This window comes from Cornus florida, unplaced genomic scaffold (genome assembly GCF_030987335.1).
Source record: "Cornus florida cultivar Cherokee Brave unplaced genomic scaffold, ASM3098733v1 CherokeeBrave_3.0.0_Hap2_Chr01, whole genome shotgun sequence".
NCBI lineage: Eukaryota > Viridiplantae > Streptophyta > Magnoliopsida > Cornales > Cornaceae > Cornus > Cornus florida.
In genome coordinates this window covers 64,440,571-64,467,297 of record NW_026775571.1, presented here as the reverse complement: position 1 = coordinate 64,467,297, position 26,727 = coordinate 64,440,571, and the positions used below count along the sequence as shown (strand labels likewise).

The 26,727-nt window shown below is 33.9% G+C and overlaps 1 protein-coding gene across 2 annotated transcripts; it reads left to right on the top strand.

Moving 5' to 3' along the window:
• The first annotated feature begins 2,639 nt into the window (after nt 1-2,639).
• LOC132298936 (uncharacterized) lies at nt 2,640-21,609 on the top strand. 2 transcript variants are annotated; one of them, XM_059795314.1, is made up of 12 exons: nt 2,640-2,799; nt 2,899-3,007; nt 3,143-3,206; nt 3,297-3,386; nt 3,473-3,537; nt 5,309-5,401; nt 5,795-5,874; nt 5,991-6,207; nt 16,480-16,535; nt 17,933-18,061; nt 19,081-19,264; nt 21,275-21,609. In XM_059795314.1, the coding sequence occupies exons 1-12, from the start codon at nt 2,735-2,737 to the stop codon at nt 21,398-21,400; spliced, it is 1,278 nt and encodes a 425-aa protein (XP_059651297.1). In that variant the 5' UTR covers nt 2,640-2,734; the 3' UTR covers nt 21,401-21,609. The 2 variants fall into 2 exon arrangements, with proteins under 2 accessions (XP_059651297.1, XP_059651305.1); XM_059795322.1 differs by having other exon boundaries at nt 2,641-2,799; nt 17,969-18,061.
• The last annotated feature ends 5,118 nt before the right edge of the window (nt 21,610-26,727 follow it).

The window sequence follows — 26,727 nt, the reverse complement described above, 5'->3', positions numbered from 1 at the left end:
TTTTTAAATTGTTTAAGCATGCTCTTGGTTTCTCATTGGGTACTGATGAGATTGATAAGTGAGTTTGGTAAATAAACTAATTGACAATTTCCATTAGTTACTTTATGAATACAAACTGGAATCAAATATGAATATGAGATTAAACTAGTTCCATTTTATCAAACGTGTACCTTTTGAATTGCTCCCAAGAATCGCAAAGATAATAGGCATCTACCACTTTCAGATTATAAGTGATGGATTATAAATCTTTTATAAGCATTTTCTATACAATTTTTTTCTTTGAATATCTTTGGTTTTTAATTCAAGAAGTTGGATACCCTATTAATGTGAATGGGCTAATAAATATTGCAATAATATATCTATATTACTAGGGGGTTAGAGAATTTCAAATCATTGATTTATAATTTATTTAATAAAATAATGTAAATAAAATATCAATAAGCAAAGTCCAATTAAAATAAAATACTAAAAATACCAACAAACGAAGTCCAACTAAAATAAAATAAGGATACCAATAATACCACCAGTTCAGCTAAAATAAAATGAGGAGTGAAGTGTTCCAAGCCATTAATTTATAAATGATATGTCTATACTATTATTAAAAATATATTAATTAATATAAAAAGAGTTTTTATACCAAGTAAGTGACCCAGTGGTATCAAGGTTCTACTTTTTAAAGGGAGATCCGGGTTCGAGTCTAGAAATTATAAAACTCTAACACAAATTACCTATTAATATAAAAAGAATTTCTATAAAACTCTAACACAAATTACCAAATTATTATGAATTTTTAATTTTCTTAATTAATATTATTTATATATAATAAATAATAATGCAAAATTATTCTTCTATATATATAATTTTTTATTTTATTTTTTCTTTACAGTGATACTCATACTTTTGCTCACGTGCGGACATATGTTTTACTTGTACTAATAAAAGTGTTTAGTTTTCTTATTTTATGTTTACATTTTCTTAGATTTGGGACACGCTTTTGGAATTGCCAAAAATAAAATTTGAAAATAAATCTACCAATATATTTATGGGCAAATTATAGATAGCACCCATGAGATGAAAATCTCGTTCACCTAGATAGAAGTATGCGCCATATATTGGTCAACCACCTTTGTGGTTTCATTAAGCTAACACATGACCACCTTCTTAAGTGATGCATCAAATTGGTAACTATATTTTTTTTGACAAAAATAATCTTGCTATTGTGAGAAGACCAAATTGTCCATTAATTGAATTGAAATTACATCATTCCAAAAGGACAAAAGTATGAAGATAATATTGGTTTTTTTTAGATGTAAACCTTAAAATGACCAATCGAAATGTGACAAATAAACAAATAAACATGATATAGGATAAATATGATTTATTAAAACCTAAAATAACAAATAAACCATAAAAAATGAGGAGAATATAAGAGGATGGGTAAAACAATAAGTTACACTCACCCACTCCCTTCCAGAATTTTCTTTTAAACAATGGTTATGTGCATTAAGGTCATATAGATAAACTTACCTTCATCTCCGAAGGTCAACTAGTCAATTTAAACTTTGGTGTTAATTGGCACATACTTCTATTTAGGTGCACTAGATGAAAACCTCGTAGGTGCTATATGTATTTTGCCCTTTATTTATTTATATATATTGTAATATACTATTCGAAGTGTGTAGGTTTTGATTTTTTATATGCATTTTTTAAAATAAAATTTGGTTTTTAATCCAAGAAATTGGACAAACTAACAATTTTAATGGCCCAATAGTTACACCTATTGGAAATTTCACTAACCTCTTATGATTGCCTACCAAGTCTAGTAGTATTAAATAAGATGAAAAAGTCCTCAAGGGCCAGTGGTGTTGGTAGGAATTCGGAATGTAAGTCCTTGAGATCTTACTTTCGAATCGCACTCTTGACTCGACTGATACACTCTAAGAAAAAAAAAAAGATACAAAATAAATTTGAAAAAAAAAAAAATAATATATGTACTAAATTATCTGTATTTTTACATTTGATTATTTCCTTTTCTTTATATTTTATAAATAAGCTCCTATTCAATCTAGGTCTCTAAGAAACATAATCTCCACCACTCTAAGACATATCAATCATAACTTTTATTCAATTTAGAATGTTAAAGGATAAAAGAAAATGATGTCCAATTTATATCAATTAAACGTTTTCATGATTTGAACAAAATGATATTCAAGCCAAAAATAAAAATATGCAGATGGATACAAATAAAAATAAAACATATTCATGCGATGGTTCAAGGGGAACTGATACAAAAAAGTCAAGAATTGTTTTGAGATCCTATGTGATGATGCTTCGGGCTGTTGGTGTGACAATAGATCAAGGATCGAGCCTGATTTTGATATCACTGTTCTAATTCAAAAGTTTAAAATATTAAATAGTGCGGGTTAGTATCCATATAATTTCATGAATGTATTTTCATCTAAATGTGGAACAATAACTTCTAGTAGTTGTCCTCTACTCCTTTTAAGGAGGTTGAGAGTTCAAAGGCCCAATGGAGTCGTCTCGACTGAATTAGGCCTTTCTAGGTCGACAGTGAGGCCCACTGGATCAGACCACTTCATTGAACCCAATTAGGTTCTCTTTTCGAGCGTCAACAAGCCCTTCGAGCTCAGTATACATCAAAGCTGCAAGGCGGGAGATTACTCATCGAGAAAGAGAGAGAAAAGAAAAGAAAACGAGAGAAAGTGCAGAGAAAATGGGACAACCCTCGCAAGCAATCATTCCCTTTTCTGACTCGCTCGATCTCGACACCATTCGCAGGTCCTTAACGTTCTTCCTTCCCTTCTCTCTCTATATTTACTCACATAAATCATGTATATATATATGTATATATTCTTGTTTATTTATTTTTGATTTCAGTCGAATTAAGGAGCTCGAACATAGTCATAGAACTTCTAGCTATGCTTCTGAACTATTATCTCCTTCGGATTCGGAGCAATTACTCAAAGATTTTGCTCCTCAGCTCCAGGTAAACTCAAATTCTATGTACTTGAACTGTTCAATTTTGTCAATTTCTTACCTCTCTTATGTAATTTCAATTTCGCAATTGTTGTTCCACATTTTTTTCCTTTTCCTTTTTTATTTTTGAAATAAAATCAAACAGAACAAAATCAGTGAAGTTTTATCAGAGTTCTCTGAGGTGGGCTCCTTAACATCTGAAGATTTAGGTAAACTTTTTTTTTTTCCTCTCTCTCTCTATATATAAATTTATATTATATACACACATGTGTCTTAAATTGGGTAATTGGTTAATTTAGATGCATTGAAAAGGGAGCTTAACTCGGTGGAGGCTGAGAAAGTGAAAATCTCTAATGAAATTGAGGAACTTACAAGGGCTTATGTTGAAGGTGGGACGATTGTAATTTTTTTCTTGCACGTATGTGTTTGTAGTGGTTGAAATAATTTTTTTAATTTTATTATTTTGTATTTTCAGATTCTAATCTATTGGATAGTGATCTTGAATGGTTGAATTGTTCATTGGAGCTCATTCCATCCCTGGTTGGTTCTATACTTCTATATTATAGAGTTTCTTGCATTCTAAAATCAATTCTTTCACTATTAGCAAGAAAAGACAGAAAGAATAAACAATCTTGCTTTGTAACTCTTGTGAGGTCTCTAAATGGGGCGTCTTATTTCTCTTGACAGAGAGCATTTACTCGTACTTTGGTGGCATGTTATTTAAGTGAAATTGTTGCCCGTTATAGGATGGCATGGCTAACAAGAGTCATACATGCACACACACAACCCTACATAACAAGAGTCATCATGTTTTCACTATTTTTTTTTACTAAATAAATTAATTAATGTTGTACAAACAAAGTTTTGACTCTCTGTAAAGTTGTAAATTAGCTTTTCTTGTTGGTATATAATTTGTTTATTCAATAACATTGAACTTCTTGAGATATCTATCTATTTTAGTGAACTTTAAAATGAGTATTATGAGCATAAAGCATACAGATTTATGGGGAGATTGTACATTTTCTTTTTAAACCTTTACGAGCATAAAGGTTTAACATCTTATATATCTTTTTAGGTGATAGGCTAAGAATCATAGGCACTTCTATGATGGAGCCGTGTCTGTGTCGGGCACCGTGCCAAACACCGACACTTCATGGACACTCTTGGGTTGAGGAGAATCAGACACTGGCCATTGCCGAGAATTGCTGCAAATAAGGCTGTGAATCTTAAGATGTAGATTGCTCAATTATTAGCGGTGGAACACTTCTAGTTAACATAATGTTGGAGTTAGTATTTGATAAAAAAGAAAAAGAAAGGAGGCATGACGAGAGAGATGAGACGGTTTGGAAAAGGATTTGTTTGATTCGAGGAATTTCTTTCTTATTGAATGTGCTGCTAAGTTAGATGGATAAAAGGTGCAAACAGCAATCCCTTTGCATCTGATCATATGCAGAATCATGCAGTTAAAGTCAATAGTAAAAAATTAGTGGACAATGTAGCAAGATGATGTGAATGGATACTTAATGCCTTCATCAGCTAATGCTGAAAGATATTATACTTGCATCTGATTCAAAATCTCAAAGTAAGAGAAGAATTGTTGAGAAGAAGCTTAAGCATCATCATATTAAAAGATTCTAGATAAATGAATATTGTATTGGTGAAAATGCGGTATAAAGAGCAAAACACTAGGGAACCTTGTATTTGTGGGTCCCCTGTCCTTTATATAATGATTATATCTGATTTCTATAGAATATCAGCATACAGCTCATTTATCTTGTTAGAAATGATAAATCTGATATCATATTCTGGTCATTTATGTTATCCAACTCTCCGAGGAGATCATCAATTTTCTTTTTCCTTAATAGTTGAGATACAGGCTGACTTTTTGTTAATGGTCTCTCTACCTCTATACTTCATCTATACCTTATTTGACTGGTACAATTTCTTTTATTTGTAGACTCTCCTTGAAGTATATGAACTTTCCACATACAGTGTTGAGGTTGAGAATGGATTTATTGTACTGATGATGCAAGCAGCTACCTTAAACACTCTGCTATTTTAACCTAAACTTTGTGCTTATAATGCTTCTGCACTATGCCTAAGGCTCCTGTTTTTTTCTCAAATTGCAATGCCATCTCTTGCTTGATTATTTCCTACTTCCGTTTCTATGTGTGTGTGTGTGTGTATATATATATATTCAACATTTTCATTCACCATATTCCAGGCCTTGTTTGAAGCTAATTTACAAATTTCATTAATTCATTCGAAACTTAACAATTTTTTTTTTTTTTTTTTTCATATCATATTCTAGGGTCTTGAGAAAGCAAAAGCGAATCGCGGTTGCTTTGCACATGGAGAAGATCAATCAAATTTATTAAATGCAAATGGAGACTGCAAGTTTAAGGTTTTACTCATTATATCCCATTGCTTAACAAGTTTTGCTTTGAAGATGTAAATTAACTTAGAAAAAGAAGAGTTTGGCATGTATGTAGTTCTCAGGATAAAAAATGTCAACATGTTAATTTGAGAATATCAAACCTTGTTCTTCCTCTTTGAAATTGCTAATTGTGGAATCATAAAATGAATGAAGCCTTAATACTAATTTACCTTGTTCTATATGTTGTTGATTTGGTACTTCAGTTTATATCTGATGATCTTTTCACTTTCCAGTGCTAGGATTTTTTCTCGATATTCTTGAGTTGTTCTATAAGGCCGTTGGTTTCGTTATACTATCTGTGTTATTGTCCATATTTTCCAAAAAGGAATGATTATGAGACACTTTCTTTGTTCCTTGAAGATTTGGGAACTCAGTAATCAGATTGAGAAGAATAAATCAACTTTGAAGACATTGAAGGACCTTGACTGCATTTTTAAAAGGTAATTTATCTATATTAGGATTATGTATTTTTTGTGTTGTTTATCTTGTTCCAATTGCTTGATAGATGTTTGTTTTTATTATTTTATTATTTATTATTATATATATATATTCTTAGGTTTGAGGCCATCGAAAAGATTGAGGATGCATTGACAGGTCTTAAAGTAATTGAATTTGAAGGAAACCATATTAGGTTGTCGTTGAAAACATATATGCCGAATTCAGAAAGGTTATTGAACCAGCAAAAATTTGAAAATATCACTGAGCCACTGGAACAGAATCATGAATTGCTAATAGAAGTTGTGGATGGGACCATGGAGCTAAAGAATGTTGAGGTATGTCAGTTAAACTTCTGATCTGTTGTCTTCATGCGTAACTTGGTTAAATAACTGAAAAACGGAATCTTAGCAATTCAAAACTTATACCATCACAGCTTTTATTTTAATGAATTATGATAAGCTTACAGTTCTGCCGTTCACAAAAACCAATCAATCATTTCTCACTGACCAGCACCTAAGCATGGAAAAAATTAAAACATTAGTACTTAATTAATTGATCCGTGGAAACTTGTAATTTGCCATGAGTGGTTTCTTGGGTACCTCCGTACCTGTGCTGTTTCTTAAAGTACCCGGCCTTCCAGTATACATTTTTTATTAATCAACTTGATTATGCAAAACTTGCAATATTACTATTAGCGGCTCAAGTTCCCATTATGGTGGACCTGCATATGCATCTCGAACTTCCCTTTCTAAGCGATGTTTATTATGGTGTGCTCAAGTTCCCATTTAGTTTATAAAATGTCACTTACATCTTGACTTGCACATATTATGAAACCCTTAGGACCTCTGCAGTATTAAAGGAATGGGTAAACAATAAGATAATTCATATACATTGCACAAAATAATTTAAACAAAGACAAACCTAGGGTGCGAGGCTCCTGCCGTTGCAGGTTTAGGGAGGGTTAAATGTATGCCGCCTTACCTCCACATGCGGAGAGGCTGTTTTTTTTTTGTTTCGAGCCCGTGATCTCAGGCTTGCCCTCTTGCACAATATACATATACATATACATATATATATATATACACAAAATGTGTAAATACTCCCTTGTCGTTCGTTAAGCCCCCAATATTTTCCAATTTGTGCAAATAAGTACAAATCTTCAATTTGGGGGTAATTGAACAATGAAATGACTAAAGTACCCTTACTTTATAATTTAAAAAATAATTGAAAAGGCAAAACGCAAAATGACAAAACTACCTTTAAGCTAAAATCACAATCTCTCTCTCTCTCTACATATATGTGTGTGTGTGTGTGTATCCCATCCAAAGAAGTCCCTTGGGTGTTCAATGGGAAGGGGCATTTTTGTCACTCAAAAAGGGTAATTTTGGGTTTGTCAAAAAAATCTGACAGCATATTCCAAGGGATATATGCAATAGGGGGCAATTTGCTACAAAATTTCAAATTAGAGGGATTTATATGCACATACTAAATAGCAGGGGTGTTTCTTGCACATTTTGTATATAGTGAGGTTTTTTTTTGCACTTTACCGTTTATATATATATATATCTATAGAATAAAATTAAGTCAAATTAGATACAATACTGGTTTGTTTTTATTTCATTTTGAACAAGGAAGGAAAACGAATTACATCACTTCTCACCTTGCTTTGTCCATTTTCTTTGAAGTACAAATCTTCAAATGTAAGCACATATTTTTTTTGATAAATCAAATGTAAGCATATATGGTGATAGTTTTTTAAGAGTATTCTAGTCCTCTCCTTCAACTCCTTGAATTTGTTGGGGGAAAAACCCTACTGGCATGATAGGCTAAACCTCTTTTCTGGCTATCCACCAAGAAAAAAAGGCATTACCCAGTGTACGTTGCATGTCCTGCCTACACAAGGTGCTTGGCTAACAAGAGTGTGGAAAATTGATAGTCCATGTAGTTTTATCCTATTTCTACTTCCCTTCTTGTTCAGTTTTAATCACAGTATGTGTATTTATGCTCATATTTGTGTATGTATACCTATTAACACACACGCATATCACTACTTATTCAAAGGATAATATCACATTCTGTCTCTGCCATTTTAAAAATTATTTCTTAGAGTTTTTGAACCCTTTGAATTTGAGCTATGACGTTTGTGAAGTCACTTATATATTCTGAAAAAAAAAAAAAAAAAAACGAGTTATTTGAAATTTCCCCTCATTATTTTAAACAGGAATTTTTTGTAAGAAATATTTTGATATTTTTAAAGTCCTTTTCAAGAACAAAATAGTTCTAAAAGTTGCCATTATCTTTTGAATAATATCAAACTCGGATAATAACAATAAGGGGACGAAAAACCCAGTTTAGGATTTTTGAATATGATTTTTTGATCTCTTTAACCAAAAGTGAGCCAAAGTTAATCAAAGCATGATGGTCAAAATTTTGTTTCAAATTAAATTAAAAAAAAAAAAAAGGAAATGGAAAGAGAACAAGGAGAAGAAGAGTTTGCAAGATCTCATATAGAAGAACCAGCCTTTATTGAATCAAACTCTGCGAGGGGATGAAGAAGTCAAGACTTCAATCTTATAGTAATGACAATAAGGGTGATATCTGTTTTCTTTGCAAATGGGAGAAGTTGAAGTTAAGAATAGAGCATGGCCTAATGGGGTATATATAGCCATTGATTTATCTCCAGGGTACAGTCATACACCTGATTACCAACTTACCACCCGTCACCATGAGCCTGATTGCTGCTAGCCATGTAATGTACCCGTAAGCACATATCAATGAAGCTCTTTAATGCTATTTATTTGAAAGACAGCATGGATCAATAAGCTCACGAAACTAGCATGTAAGTGTATTAAAAATATAAAATCCTAGCTATCTGAGAATTAAAGAAACACCCAATTTAGTTTGTTGCCCAAGTATCTTTTTTTTTTTTTTTCTCTTGCCTACGTATCTTTTTTCTTTTATCTATACCAGTGAAGTTTAGAGTTTTATATTTTTACAGGGTTTTGGTTGAGTTTGGCAACTTAGGCCTTTGAGTTGATTAGAATTTAGGAAACAATGTACTTTTATCCAGCTCATGACCCATCCCAGCCTCTAGTTCGATTGGAACACACTGGAGGGTTGCACTTGATTTATCCACAAGTTTATCTTGGTTTCAAGGTGTTGTGAGCTGAAACTCATTCCAATCAATGTTCTTTCTGTTGACTTTAAGAGAAAATCAAAATAATAGTAAAGTAGAAGAAGATGAAGAAAAAGAGAAGAAAGAGGAGGAGAGAAAGAGAGAGAGATGGGGAAATAGAGAAACAGTGAAAGAATACTTTCATCATTCCAACACATTCTATTTATCCTAACAAGTTTCAAAAATTACACATAAGCACCAACATTATATAAGTAATAACAAATATGCCCTTAACAACACTTAAGCTGGTGCAAAGACATCTATCATGCCTTGACTAACATATTTTACAAGCAAGTCTTATTCACACCCTTAGTCAAAATAATCAGCAACCTGATCATGTGTGCTGACGTATGAAGTATAAATCAGCCCAAGACGAAGCTTTTTTAGTTTCCTTGATGAAGTGTCGATCGAATTCAATGTGCTTTGTCCTGTCATGTTGAACTGGATTGTGGGCAATGCTAATAGCAGCCTTGTTGTCACAATACAATTTCATTGACTCGTGAACAGGATAACTCAACTCATACAGCATAGTTCGTAGCTATAACAACTCACAAAGTCCATGTGCTATGGATCTGAATTCCGCCTTTGCACTAGTTTTGGCTTTCTTCTTCACTATGAAACAAGATTACCTCCAACAAATGTGCAATATCCTGAAGTAGATCGTTGATCTCCCACAAACCCTGCCCAATCAGCATCCATATAGGCTTAAACACAGAAGTGGCCATGACGGCCAAACAATATCCCCTTACCTGGTGAACCCTTGCAGAGAACATGATGAGCTGTCTCAAGATGAGGTGTACGTGGGGCATGCATTAACTGACTAATCACACCAACGAATCGCTAAAATCTTCCCACATCATCTAATTGGTCGCCATCCACATCATTAAGCCTATGGATCTGCTCAATGGGAATATCAATAGGTCTAGCTTCAAGCCTGCTGGTTTCAACCAACAAATCTAACACATATTTCCGTTGAGTAATGAACACTTATTTTTTGGATCTGCACACCTTGATGCCAAGAAAGTATCTTAATGATCCGAGGTCTTTTTGAACTCTGTCCCGAAGAATGACTTCATTCAATGAATCTATTCCGTATCATTTCGTGATAACAATATCATCAACATATATAATAAGGGTAGTGATGCAGCCCTGGTGCTTCTTAATGAAGAAAGTATGATTTGCGACTCTGTGTGTACCCTAATCTTTTCATAGAAGTGCTAAACCTCTCAGACCAAGCACACGGCGTTTGCTTTAACCCATACAAGGCTTTATTTAGCTTGCACACTAAATTCTGACCAGTGGCAAGCTTAAACCTTGGTGGCATAGCCATAACACCTCTTCCTCCAAGTCACCATGAAGGAAACCATTCTTTGCATTTAGTTGATGTAAAGGCCAATTAAAATTAGCTGCCAAAGAAAGGAGGACACGTATACAGTTCATCTTGGAAACTGCAGTAAATGTTTCTAGATAATTAATCCCATGGGTCTAAGTGAAGCCCCGTGCAACTAATCGGGCTTTATATCTCTCAATTGTTCCGTTTGCATGATACTTTATTGTGTAGACCCATTTGCAGCCTATTGGTTTTTTATCCCTAGGCAATGAAACAATATCCCAAGTAACATTCTTCTTTAGCGCCTTCATTTCCTAAGCATGGCTACCTTCCATGGAGTTTGACTAAGAGCATCTGAAATACTAGAAAGAACAAAAACAGACGAGATAGACGAAGTGAAAGCACGATATGTTGGAGATAAGGCATCATACGATACAAACTGAGATATGAGATGTTTTGTATAACTACGAATACCCTTATGATAGGCAATAGGAACATCAAGATCAACGGTAATGCTATTAGGAAAATAATCAGGAATATCAATTTCAATTGAGGGATTACCTCGATCAAGGGAGACTGATTGTTCTTGGGGTGAGTTAATGACTTGTTTTGCCCGCCTAGTATAGACAATTGGCTGCTTTCCTACTGTACATCATAAGTGTTAGGAGGTGTAGACCGCATCTTAGTGAGAATCTCCCCTTGAATGGGAACAGGCAATGGAAGAGGGCATTCCCTTTGAATGGAAGACGGATTCTCTACACGAATAGTAGTCTCCCCTTGTAGAGAATCTCGAGCAGTGGAAAAAAAAAGGAACAAACTCAAAGAATGTAACATCAAATGGAGACAAACCGACGACGATGAATGGTTGGGTTATAACACCGATACCCTTTATGAGTGGCAGAGTATCCAAGAAAGACACATCGGATTGCCTTAGGGTCCATTTTGTCTTTGCGATGATGAATGTGAACATAACAAACACAACCAAACACTTTCAGAGGGACATTAAACAAGGCAGTGTGACGGTGTAAGACAGATAAGGGGGATTGATAGCCAATAATCCTAGAAGGCATGCGATTGATAAGGTATGCAGCGGTTAAGGTTGCATCATCCCAATAATTTTTAGGCACTCCCATCCCAATTAGAAGAGAACAAGTTACTTCCGTAATGTGACGATGTTTTCTTTTAGCTAAACTATTCTGTTTTGGTATATTGGCACAGGAGATTTAATGGATAATCCCGTTATCAGCAAAAAAGGAGGCAAGACCACCATACATAAACTCTCTTCCATTATTAGATCAAAGGATTTTTAGGAGACAACCAAATTGAGTACATATCATCTTATGAAAGGTTTTAAAAATGGAATGAACTTCATCTTTCGTTTTCATAAGATAAAGCCAAGCATAATGACTAAAGTCATCAACAAACACAACAAAGTAGTGAAAACCAAGTAATGAAGCAGTAGATTCAGGACCCCACACATCAGAATGAACAAGTTGCAAATGAGCTATACTTTCATTAATACTAGTAGGATAAGAAACACGACATTGTTTGGCAAGAACAATGTTCCACAATTTAACTTAGAGGATTCAATAGAAGCGAACTAAGGAAGCACATGCTTCAAAACAGGAATTGGTAAATGACCGAGTCTATATGCCATCGCGTTAACAGATCTTTATTGACATTACTATTCCTAACAGTAGATTGATTTACAACATAATAAGAAGTTGGCCTTGTGTTCAGCAAATACAAGCCATTGTCCTTACATCCACTCCTAATCGTCTTCCCCGTGTCCAAGTCCTGAAACACACAGTGAGATGGAAAAAAGGTTACATTACAATTCAAGCCTTTTGTAATGTGACAAAAAGAAGGTTATTGGTAACCTTTGGGACATGAACGATAGAGGATAAGGTAAAATTAGGAAAGGCAGAAACAATGCCCTTCCCCGCTATGGAAGTGAAGGTGATATCAACCACTCTAACCTTATCCTTGCGAGAACATAAACTGTACGAAGAGAAATTAGATGTCATACCAGTCATGTAATCAATGGCTCTTGAATCAATGATCCATGGTGGCCCACCAGAAAATGTGGAAACCTGATGTGCCGAATGAGAGGTACCTGTCTGAGCAAAGTTAGAGGTGGAAGTGGAGGCATTTTGAGCTAGCAGATGTCGAAGAGCATTAACTTCAACCCCGGACAAAGAAATCGGTGGCCATGAGAAGGCATGACCAGTAGAAGTAGTCTCATGCGCTGCAGCATGTGCCATAGACAACCCCCCAAATGGACCAGACCTTGGCTTAGCATTCGCATGAACAAGAGTTGGAGTACGGTGACCGTGTAGAGTCTAGCATTTTTCCCTCGTGTGGAATGTACACCCACAGTGATCACATCTCAACTTGCTCTTATCATCCTGTGTCCCTCCTTTTGTAAGGTTGGGTTTGTTCCATTGTTACGTGGCAAGGGCAGACCTTTCAGACAATGGTACTTCTGGCTCAGGTTTAATGTATACAGGTGCAAACATAACCTTTATTCTACTCTCCTCAACTTAGATATATGAAAACAAATCTCTAACAGAAGTAGGGGATGGATACCTGCCTAACACTTATACCCTGGCATGCTCGTATTTCGGATGCAGACCACCCAAGAACTCATAGATTCGATTCCTTTCTACCATAGCCTGAATTGTTTTAACATCAGCTGCACAGACAGGTATGTAGTCTTGGTAGTGATTTAACTCTTCTCATTTACCACGGAGAGTGTGGTAATATGTAGCAAGAGTTTGGTCTTCCTGCTTAAATCTCGAAATTTCTTATTAGACCTTATATAGTTTTACAAAATTGCCAACCGAGGAATTCCTCTCTTTCACAGCCTTCCACAGCTCTTTAGCCTTTTTCACAAAGATCTGTGGCTGCATTGGTTGCAACAACCACGTCATAACTAGTGCATTATTTGCACTCCACTCTTTGAATTTCGGATCACTCTTGGAGGGATAAGTGACAGTCCTTTTGATATGGTCGATCATCCTATGACTAGTGATATGTATACGAGCAGATTTAGCCCACTCTATATAGTTCGTCTCATCCAACCTAACAGTCGTAATACAAAGGCCTGGATGGTGATCACTACTACCTCCCAACATTGGAGGCACACTAGGAGGACGATCTAACTTCTTTTGAAATCACCTCTGAGCTAGACATTTTATTAAACAGTTTCTGGGTATATACTCCTCAGAAACAAAACAACAACAAAATATGTAGAGAACCATGCAACTAGAGAGATTACGTTCCTCTGAGATGCATAAAAAAGCGACCACACAGTCACCACACAAACCCTAGAAAGCAACAAAGTAGACCATACTAGAATCGCGAACGACGAAGAAAAAGACAGTTGCAGAACCACGCGAACACGAAAAAAACCATTGATCGAGAACTGCAATCGATAAAAAACAGCGTGGAGTTGGATCCGTGGTACGCGTGGATGTGGTTAACACTACTTCCTTACAAACAAATCCTGATGTGTCTATTTTTCAATTATAAAAGACCACTCACAATAGAACGAATCCTTTGCAGGATAGGGCTATTTTGAGGGTGTCGAACCTCAGGACTGCGGTGGTTTATCAAGTCTAAATTTAATTGCTATTTTAATTCAGAAAAATATTGTATTTGTTGTGATGGTATTCAATAACATGAAAATTAAATAAACAAAATAAGATAAACTGAGATCAAGGAGAGAAATACTTAGGGCTTGATTTCACCACGAACCTCTTAATATGGTAAACTAACTCAACCTTGGGGATTTCAATATTTATGTATAACCAGGAATTAAAAGAATTAACATTCTATTCAATTTAATTTTTAAGAAGATAAATCATGAATGTTTGCTAAGAATAACCTATCTTCGGTTGGCACGAATTATCTACCTACCTACTCTAAAATAATTTGCAGAATAAATTAATAATTTGTCTTTCCTAAGCATAAACTATCAAAACATTCATTCATAAAAACGGTTTAAGCACCATTGCATGATTACTATTCTCATTGTCATGAGAAGCCCTTAGTCACCAATCTCAAACAATAAGAATAGTTTGAATTTGATTAACGAAGAATTAATTCTAAGACAAGATATTAATTTATCAAAAACCAAGTTTATTCTATTAAAAACCCAATTGCTTAGAAGATCTAAGTCAATTGTTCATAATCATGCAATTAATATACATAATTACTGAAAAATCCCCAAAGTTAAGAACAATCAAACCATATTAATCGGAGTCCCGTTACATCAATGCCCTAAGAGGATTTAGCTACTCATGAAGATGGAGAATATCGTTTTTGTTGGTGTGGAAAGCATCTTCATGGACTGCAACTCCTTTTCTTGGAATCTTTACAGAGAAACTCCAAAAACTAAAAGCCGCCGCTAGATCTGAAAAATTGCAAGGGAGCAGGGAGCTTCCTTGTGGCCTTTCATCTTCTTTTATAGAAGCAATTGACTTATATTCCTTCTTGGATGGGCTTTAGGACTTCTGGGGAGATCTGGGCTGTCTGGAACTTAAAAGGATAGCTTTTGGATTAATCCCGCATTAATAAAAGTTTCCTAAATTGATAATGCTCGAGCATTTCTCAAAAAGCTCGAGCACAAATCTCCCTGGGAAGATGAAAAGACGCTTCGGAAGTTCCAAGTACCAGAGCTCGAGCATTTCTCAAAATGCTCGAGCACAAGTTCAAAATGCTCGAGCACAAATTCAAGAAAGTTCAAAAAAATTCCAAGTGTTGAAGAAAAAGACACTTCGGAAATATTTGATGGAAATTTGGCTAAGTACAGAATTAATGCTCGAGCATTTCTTTTTGCCTTAGTCATTTTTTCTTCTTCAGTCCACTTTGTGCTCGAGCACAAATTGTTGTGCTCGAGCATTAACTCTTGAATTTCTTCAGAATCCCCTAATTAACTCCAGATTGACCTCGGATGGTCCGGTATATCTCTATAAGCTTCGGAAACATTATTTAAGCTCCAGAATCACGATTTTGTCCTATTCTTTGGGAAATCACCTACAAAATGCAAATATACTAAAATAAGTATAAAACCGGATAAAAGTATCACTTAAGGTCTTAACATACGCACATTTAAGGGCTCGAATATGCAATATTCAGCACTTATCAAATCCCATCTTGGATTCTCTTTAGAACCCTTCACACCCACTAGGGTTTACACGAACTTGCCCTACGGTTTCAACTGCCCCCTAGAACTTTACAAACCATGCTCTGATACCATGTTGGCTTTAAGAGATGATCAAAATAATAGTATAGTAGAAGAAGATGAAGAAGAGAATAAAGAGGAGGAGAGAAAGAGAGAGAGAGAGAGAGAGAGAGAGAGAGAGAGAGATGGGGAAAGAGAGACATAATGAAAGAATACTTTTGTCTTTCCACCACATTCTATTTATACTAACAAGTTTCAGAAATTACACATAAGCATCCAACATTATATAAATAATAACAAATAAGCCCCTGACAACACTTTCCATAATAAAGTGCAAAACTGGTCCACATCTTATTTGAATTATCCTAAAGCATCACAGGTCCACGTACCTCAACTAATCTAGCCATTAGTCAACCTATTCAGCTGCATGACAGCTCTGGAAGAAATCTGTGAAAAATTGGCTTATGTGGCAAGTTTGGAACTTCCCAGATAATTGTCTTGTTGGTGGATGGTGTTGCATCTATTATTCATCTCCCTTTTACTTTGCACAAGTGGCCACTGGTATACATTCCGGCAAAAAAAAAAAAAAACTGGCCACTAGTATAGTTTTGTTAAATAGTAGCTTGATCTACGTTTGATTTGTATAGTTGTTCTTTGGTGTATGCCCCTTGTATTTTGTGAATTGCTTTTTTTTTGTTCCATTCCCTTGCCTTCTGAAGCAGTGCATATGATGCCTACTCCTATATTACATAGTGTGCTTGCTTATTGTTTGCTCTTACCTTGTTCACTAGATTTCTTTTATTTATATATTAGGAATTTTTCCCTGACATGTGATTCAAAACATAGGCTCAAAATTTTTATATCAGTTTCTATGTATTCTGAGTTGATCTTTCATGCTTTCTTGTTCTGTCCAGATTTTTCCAAATGATGTGTACATTGGTGAAATAGTTGATGCTGCAAAGTCTTTCAGGTCCATTACTTCATTAAAATTTACTCTAATATCAACATTAGGTTGTATTATGTGTAATATATATACATATGCATATAATCTTTTTCTGAAATATATATACACATATAATCTTCTTCTTTGGAAGGTTTACCATTTGAAATATTAGTTTTGATGTATAATGTGAATTGCTGGTTTTGTAGATTTAGTATATGTGTGCATCAATGGAGTTCTCAAAGCATCCATATCTCTCGTGGACATCACATTACTCTAACACACTAGACCCATTTCTTGCTCATGCTGAATATTTTATGTTAAAAATTTAACTTGGAAATCACATAATTGGTCAATATATGTCAAACATGCAGTATCCATTAATCCGTACATCATTTTTCTGATTCAGCATTGGATCTACTTTGACTGTCTTAATTTCATCATATATGATATTTCTGATGACATCAATTAAATTTTTAGCAGTGTTGTTGGAACTCTAGTTGAATGTCATTGAACTTTGGGTTATGGTTTGGCTTTTAGCAAGGGTCTTACCTATGAAGTCTGAATTTTCAGATGAACTATAGATTCTCTTCTGGTAGTTATAAATGGATAGGAGTACTTCAATTGCAGGACTTTCCTGCTCCTTGTTTATATTGTAGAGTTTATTTAGCCTGGGTGTACTAGCTTCTCATACATACATGTTTATGTGTAGATCATTTCTTATTATCATATCAGTTTTTCATCCTTGCAATTAACAAAAAGCTTGTGCAGAAGTCTTAAAACCCTGTCTGCTCAGTTAGCTCCAACCCGACTTAGAAACTATAGCAATTTACATAGAGCAAGGCTTTGTAAATGTGTATATATTTTTTTTTCCTTCAGTACGACAGTCTCTCATTTTCTCTTTTCTTGCCATCCTTTTCATTATGCACCACGTGTGTAGCCTTGTAAAATTTTCCTTTGTTTTTTATTTTTCCCTTTCTTGTTTTTCCTCATGTACTTCTTTCCGGATTCTGTACTTGGAGTTCTTTCTGTTAGAGCTTTTAGAATGTCTTCTCACCTACAAACTATATTTTTAATTTAATGGATACAAATTGCATGCTCTCTCTTTCTCTCTTGCGTGTGTGGCTATTTGCTCCTTATCATTCATGCCATATTGCCATTAATGGAAGTCTAAAATATGGATTACCTACTTACATGCAGATGTGAAAATGTGCGTTCCCATGTTTGAATTGAATGTCAACAACATGAGAACATGCCATTTTTTTCCGTTTCTTTTCTTTTTATTTATTTATTTTTTAAAAATGATATTTCACTTCGGGTGGATGAAATTAAGGACCATTCACTTGATCTGGTTTATGGTACCTGACCTTTACTTGCTCATTACTTCTTTTGTACCCTTGGGACATAATTATTTGTTGTGCTTCTAGGATGTTATTTTCACATTTGTCATTGCTGGAGACTAGGTCTTCTTTGGAGTGGTTTGTAAGAAGAGTGCAAGATAGAATTGTTCTATGCACACTAAGACGATTTGTGGTGAAATGTGCAAATAAGTCGAGGTGAGATTTACGTTTTATAATTCATACTTATAGTGTTGAGTTTTAAACTTGGTTACAAATATTTTTTGACTCATTTAATCAATTTAAATACTCTTTTACTAATAGTAAGTTCCTCCTGTTTTAGACCGAGTAGGCAAAGTGTTGTTTCCTAATATCGTGACCCAATCTTCCCATTCCTATAATTCAAAATGTTCTCTAAAGAGCAAGTTTTGGTTAGCTAATTATGTTACATGGGCTCTTAATAAATGCATGATGTATTACATCGGCTGTTAATAAATGCATGATATATTTGTGTCTGACAGTTGGCACTTGGACATGGGTACGAGATATGTCTGATACATATGGTTGGACATGCAACTAGAATATTTCAAGTTGTTATATGTTTGTACATAAAACTCTTATTTTGTTCCTTTTTTTACGTTATTGCTTTAAAACGAGTGAAACATTATTTACTCTAAAAATAAATGAAGTAGTATTTAATGAAATGAATACTTACCCTTGTCTCTGTAAACTTAACTTTGGAGAATTCATAAACCTAATGCTTAGACACATACCTGCATCCAACTTTTGTACATGAGTCTATGTGACATAATTAGCAAAACAACATAATTATTTTGGGAGCCTGATGAAATTGTCACAACTTAGAAACAATTTGAAAAATTTTGCAACATAAAAATATTTTTACATAGATTCTAGTGTAGGCCCAAAACGATGAAGAGTGTAAAAGCTAAATCACAAACCTAAATACTAGTATAATCTTGTAGAATTGATGAAAAAGCATTTTTATATCTAATTAAACATGTATAAATGGCAATCAAACATATATACAGATTCAGAAATTTGCACATAAAATGGTGCGTATTTCATGTCCAGGTCAAAACACAGCATGTTCCTCTTTGACTTATACATTCTTACTAAAAAACAGATTGACATATACGTATTAATTATATTTTTGAATGCTATATATATATATATATATATTTCAAGTCATTTGACTTATTCACTTGTTCCTGTCATAGGCACTCTTTTGAGTACTTGGATAGAGATGAGATAATTGTGGCTCATATGGTGGGTGGTCTTGATGCTTTCATTAAGGTGTCACATGGTTGGCCATTGTCAAATCATGGATTGAAGCTGAAAAGTCTCAAGAGCTCAAGTCAGTATTCAAAGGAAGTTTCTTTGAGCTTTCTTTGCAAGGTTGAGGTGAGTTATTTTGGATACTCTTGCTTTCAAACTCTTAAGGAAGATCCTGTAATTTCAAAAGTAATCTTTCAAAAGGTACCTTTCTCTTTAACTATGCCATATTGTTGAAATTGTTAAGTAAAAATTTAGATTACTCTTTAAAATATATAATTTTTTTTGTATCATTTGCTTCAGTTCATGTTGCTTTATTTGGTTTGTTTGGCTTGCTATATTGCAAATTCTATTAACTTTGAACAGTTGTTCAATTATTGTTATACGATATTACGCTGAATGTGTAGATGGATTTGGTTGCCCGAATGGATTAGTAATTTCAAATGTACCAGATACGTGGAACTTCTTTTTTCTTTATGAAATATCAATGTAAAATAGCTGTTGGACAAGAAAATTAACTGCGGTATTTATTGACTGTGATTTAGGTTTCTATGAAATGTTGGCATCCTTTAGATACTCTACTGCCAACTTGCCAAGTATCTCGTGTATTTCCATGCAATAAGGCCCTTCTTGTGTCTGTTCTGGTTCTGACTTTTTTATTTTTTATATATTTTTTAAATATTGTGATTTTACCCTTCCTCAGTACCTCTGCACATGCACGTTGGATCCATATATATATATATATAGGTTAGACTTGAGATAAGTTAGGTTTATGGGCTTGTTTCCAATTTAATACCCCAAATTTTGCAAACTGCGCCAGCATTGATCAATCCATATATCGATCCTCTGACACTGTCAAAACTATGGTACATTCATGACTTTGTTATGGGATTCTGTCCAGAATGCTTTGATCGATAGGTGATTGCTATTCGATAGATCCATTCTGTCTATAAACTATAAAAACTGTATTTATTTACTGTAGTATTTAAACCATATTAACATGCAATTAACCATTATTAACATCCTGAACAAAATATGAAATTCAATGCATGATAGTGGCTAACCCACTCATGGAGTTGATTTCTTTTCTTTTTAGCTGTAAATATTGGACGAGAAGTAATACCCTAGTACATAACTCAACTAGGAAATAAATAAATAGGCTCCAACTTTTTTTACAAATTTTGTGAACCATATATGACGCTAACGCTTGATAAAACTAGAAGGGAAATTAGAATCATTTGAAAAATTTTAGTGTGCTTTCATTGTTTCCAAAAAGCCATTTTGATCTTGCCTCTCTCTCTCTCTCTCTCTCCGGTAATTTTAATCAATTTTCCCAAAGGCAAGGCACCACAACTAATCACCGAAGGCTACAAGGACCGTATATTAGTGTAGAGATGTAAGCAGTAGTGTGAACGGTACATTTTAAGCAGCCTACAAGGCACTACCCCCAAGACTGCAATGGCAGTGTGAATGGCATCATTGTAAAAAGGTATACACAACCAAGTTGTCAATAGTGCTATATAGCATTGACGAACAGTACCATTACAGTATTAGCAAAGCATCTGTTGTAAATTGCTAACCCTGCAATAGGTTTGAGATTGAAGCCAGGTTCAATGAAAAAGCACAAAATATTTGTATCCGAGATCATTAAGTAATGAACTAATGATTTCCTTTTCTTTAACTTTTTTCAAATTTGTTTGAGTGTTTAATTGGTTGAATTGTCCGTTAAATGATGCGAAAGTTCACTGAAAGAATCCTCTGGCCTACATGGAAGATGGATTGAATTTTTAGGTCCAATCAATTTCCATGACTGTACTGTTTCAGTTGCTTGAGTGGAATATTTGTGGGTAGTTTATGCATTTTGGTGCAATTGGTTGTTTGATATATCTAGGGTTTGGTTATTAGTTCTGTCATCTTCAATTCAATTTGAGTTCATACAGGAAATAAGCGATAGATTTTATCAAAATCTGTTTCCCTGATTGGGTACATGGTTTCTGCTTTTCAAAATATATTGCCTCGAAAGTATTTCCAATTGACTTGTTTTTGTTTTTGTTTTGTTTTGTTTTGTTTTTGTTTTTGTTTTTTGTTTTTTTGTTTTTTTTTTTTTTTTTCATGATCCTCTTAATTTTGGGTCACCAGGATGTAGCAAACTCATTGGAAGCGGATGTTCGGCAAAATGTTTCAAGCTTTGTGGATGCCATTGAAGAAATACTCATGCAACATATGCGTGCAGAACTCCAACACGATAAAGACACTGAGAAATGACTGCTTTTGCACTCCTTTTATCTTTTGTTTAGGACAACTTATGCCTTGATGCTGTGTGTGTGTTATATATTACATTGAATTTGCAACTTTGTATGTTGTGACTGGCTTAAATGCTCAAAAAGTTACTCTCAAACATTCTTCATGATGTACTTTTTTTGTTCAACTTTTCAGGTTTTATATGTATGCAGTATCCAACCTTGTTTTACACAGTTAATGCACTAAATGGGCCTCAAGAGAGCAATGTTTAGTTGGGTTTTAAACTTTAGAGAAGCGAAGTTCCAACTTCTTTGTTATTCTCATCTCTGTTTGTCTCGGCCTAAAATATTTTTTTGGAAAATATTATTTTTTAAAAATTTTATATATGTATCCATGCATTTAAATAACTTAAGAATATTGGTTAATTGTAAAGGTATGATTCAAGAGGAACTCTTTAATTAGTAGTTCTCTAATTTTGTTTTAATTCATAACATTTAAATTTGGTTGGGATGGCCAAAGTAGTTGCTTCTAAGACCATTTTCAATGCAACATGTCATTTTTGTATGCTAAATTTATATTTTGAGAGGAGTTACAGTGTCAAAATGTTATATTTTAGCAATTCTGCTCTAATGGTGCATTTCATCTAAAATATTATATGTTAGCAATTCTCAGCCTCCATTAAATCAAGCCCAACCCACTTCTAGCTTCGCCAATCATATTTTTAACTTCGACTCTTGAGTACCGTTGATTTCGAAATCACCTTCCCATCTATACCATTCATTGCATTCTGTTCCCATATAAAAAACAAACTACAAAATATTTTTAGGACAAATAATTTCAGCATCCCCAATTGCCTCCATCTCTATTCTCGTTCTCGACTATGAACTTGCCCTCTCTCTCTCTCTGCAATTGCAAACTACAAAATCTACAAGAATCAGAAGTTCAAAACCCATATATTTCAGTATATCTATCTGTCTGCAAGAATCAAAAGTTCAAAACCCATATCGGCATCTCTTAAAAAATTATTTGCAATTAGTGGCCATTTTAAGTTTAATGTCCTGAATATTCTACAATCACAAGAGTGTCATAACCCCACCATCACCACCTCAATCTCTTCTCCATCAAAAATGGTTTTTTCCATCAAATTTGCAGAGGGTTCAACCTTACTTGTACATAAACCAACACTATCAAAATGAAGAATCAAAGCAACAGAGTGGAGGGATGTTTCACATACCTTGCGAAAGCCACTGCTCATAGCGACCATCAAGCTTGCATTGCTTCAACTTTTCTTCTCTTTTTGTCGCCGTTCTCTTTCTGTTGCCCTAGAGAGCAATATCAGTTGCTATATGTTGTGCTATATTTGGCACAAGATTTGGCAAAATTATATTTTGGCAGCCCATTGGAGACTCCATTTTAAACTCACCTGCTATATTTTGAGATTGACAGCCCATTGCAGTTGCTAAGAAACGAAAATTGGCAACCCCTACGCTTATTCCAACCCGACTTCTAATAACCTAAGGAATCTGATCCACTGCAATCTTTTGCACATTTCACACGTGCAAGTGATTAGTTATTTGATCAAAACTAAAATGTCTCTTATCACATTGGATTTGGATTCCGAGGCAAGACTCTTGTGACTCGGGAAATTATTAGATGGTCATGAACCATTAACACTTGATGGACCAGTTGACTATAAACGTTAGAATTGAAAAAATGACTCCACAAAAGTGTATTATATATTACAAAGTGTTATGATTGAAAAACTGTCATTAACTTAATCCGCCAAGTGTCAAATAGACAAAACCATCTAATATATAAATTATCAAAAAGAAGGAACATATTGGTTGTACCGGTATACCACCCCTGATGAATAATGCCTATCTAATCAACATCGTTTATTCAATAAAATTGGTCACACTTAAGTAAAATAACAAGTGCTCTCGACAAATTAAAAAAATAGTTTGAACCTATGTCATGTAATTATTTTAAAGATTAATAATCGGGAGTTCGGGATTAATAAATTCAGTATTAATGGGACAGAAAACACTCCTAAAGTATACTACACATAGCACTTTTATTTCATATTTGAGAAAGTGCGCAAAAAATATCTTTAATCTTTTCATATTGTGCAAAAATACTCCATCTAACATAAATTCTTGTTGTAATACCTGTTTTGCTATTTTACTCTTCCAAAAATGCCCAAGGGAGTATATATGCTACTAATCTCATAATATAAGTGTGTTATGTGAACATTACTTTATATATATTTTTCTTGAAACTTTTTTTCTCTTTATGTATCTCTTAAATTTATTTTATTTTTTTAACTTTGAGAATTTGTAGTACAAGGATTTGAATTTTTTGAGATTTCAGTTTACTCTTTTTTAATTTTTTTTCTTTATTTTATTTTATTTTTTCGTTTCTACACTGTTAAAAAAAAAAAAAAATTCCCAATATCAGTATGCACTGATTTTCGAAGTTTGGAAAATTTTTGTTTTATTTATTTTGCACTTTATTTATTTATTATTTTTATTTTTATCTTTATTTATCTTTTAAACTTTTATTTTATATTTTTATCTTCACTTGGCCATTGTTGGCGTACTCCAATAGTATTATTTTATAAAATTATTTATTTTTATATATTTTATAAATTGGTTCGGTAATTTAATCAAGGGTTTAAATTTGTCAGAGAGATCTATTTGAACCAGATTGAAACTTTAGGGTTGTTTTTTTTTTATTGAGAGGGCATTCTTTTCTGTCAATTTATAAAATTATTTATTTTATATATTTTATAAAATGATTTAGTAAGAATAATTCAATTAATTTAGGGTTTTAATTTGTTAGAGAGCACCTATTTACACCAAATTAAAATTTACGAGTACTTTTTACGCGTGAAGGGATCCATATATTAATAAATATAAATAACGTTACGAAGACATGACTATAGGGTCAGCACTACTGTAGGATTAGGACACGACTTTCTTTCAGTTCTCTCTCTATATAAACACCTAATCACTGATCATATCAAATCGTTAAACTTGCCACAGATCGAATTAGCCTCTCTGAAGACAAGAAGCATAGCCATGGGTAGATTTCTTGTGCCGCGAGTAATACTAATAGCATTCATCATCATCGTCTCAGCAACGACCAAAGAAACAGTCGCCCTCGACCTCCACCCCGCCCTGGACTTTCCGTCGTCGTCTTCGGAGCAGGAGCATATTCAATCGTCGCAGCATCAAAATATAGTAATCTCATCCTCGGCGTGGCACGTGATTGGGAGACGATCATCCCCATCCATCCTTACCATTGGGTGCGCATGCCAGAATTTTCCCTTGTGCCCGACAATGGTCCCTAGTTTGTTAGGGAGGGGAATAGAACCTAAGATCTATAGGGTGGGGATTTTACGGAACTTATAAATAGATAAAGCGAATCTATTATATGATTGAGTTGTTTGATATAGATTGCAATTTTTATTTTATACATACATATATATATATATATATTCAAAATTGGGTTTTCAGTCATAATTTTTTTTGTCAAGAATCTAATTTTACTTTAATTTATCTCTGCAGTCAAGTTATTTTTTATTTTATTTTTAACTAGGGTTTGAATCAAATCCAAGGTAATGACTTGTTTTTTCTTCATGTATCTTAATCTCCCATTGGTATCCTCTTCTAGATTTGATTTTGTGTAATTATATATATGTATATATATATATATATTTTGCAGAGACAGAGAAATGAAGTAATTATTATTGATAAGAATTTTTTTTTTTTTAGTTAAATTATTGATAAGAATTTACAAGAACATGTGGTAACTTTTGTTAGAAATATGATAATATTAATGTAGCATTTATGCACCCCAAGTAGAACTAAAAAAAATAGTTATTTATCTTTTTTTGCCTAAGCAAGATATTATTAACAAACCAGAGAAAAGGAGCCAAAGGCTTTGCTTGGAATAATATATATATATTGTTTGGAATTTGAAAAGGAATTGAATTGTAATTATAATTGAATTGTGGTTGTCCGCAATCCACCCTTACCTTTGGGTGCTCGTGCGAGAACTCTCCGATTTACACTAAATAAAAAGTCATTTATCTATTTATATTGGTTGTTTCATATAATTTTTTTTAAGCGAATCTATTATATGTTTGATTTGCATGATAAGTAATTGTTTGTTTGCAGAGGATTAAGAGAATTTCATGGTCTTATGTATAATCATCATGCAGAACTGGGCAGATAATTTTCTAAATATGCACTCAGAACATATAAAATAATTATGGCCTGATGCAAAACTGCCAATCAAGCAATAATAGCAATGATTTTCGCTCCAAAAAGGCTAGATGCATTAATATAAACAAAACCTGCACCATATATATATATATATATATATATATATATACTAGGCAAGATACATCACTTCAAGAAATTGGCTAATATTGCATTCAGAACAAAAAATGGAGCCAAAGGAAAGCATCAAATGGAAAAATCTAAACCATGCTTCGAGCAGTTATGGTTACGGTTGCGGTGTCGGTGTAATAGACTCAGGGCAAAATTAGTGTAAACTGACCGATAAAAAAGAGTCGCGAACCATGGTCTAAACACAATGTCCCAAACAAACACCTCACTAACACCACAAAGCATACCAATTTTACACTCATTGTGCTCCATTAAAATGCAGAAACCGTGAATTATTGAATACATACCAAATCAGAAGTGTGTCGGAGTTGAATTTTTTCCCTGACTGTAAACGACTAGGAATGACATGGATGCAACTAAGACAAGTTTGAAATTTTTTTCCTGATTGTTTCTCCGATGAGACATTTGGGATGGAAAAGAACGGAACATAAAGAACGGATTATAATGTGCAACAGGTGCCACTTGAACATGCATTTCTTGCTAGAGTTCCCTCTCAAGGCGTTGCAATAACATCTCAGCAAATTCACTGCCTTCATCGTACAAGACAACCAGAATACTAAGAACATACTTTTCCACTATGATGCAAAACAAGGGTTGTTAAGGTTGTTCTTAGATATAAAAACATAACCATGTCACGAATTCATAACTATGTCATGCTAGCTAGATTCAAATTACTAAAGAACGATAAACTAGTAAATAAAAAGACAAAAGGATCATCAATCCTGGAGATTACTGCTGAAGGTGAGTACATCCATAGAGATTCATTATACCAAATTAATAAATTCAGGAAACCACATCTAATGAGTGCAGGAAAAATGGTGACTGCATTGAATTCAACATATAATTATGCCATCCTGATTGTAGACATCTAATCACGTGGCTTGGGCACAAACAACTTCAACTTATAATAAAAAAAGAAAAAAGGAAAATGAAAAC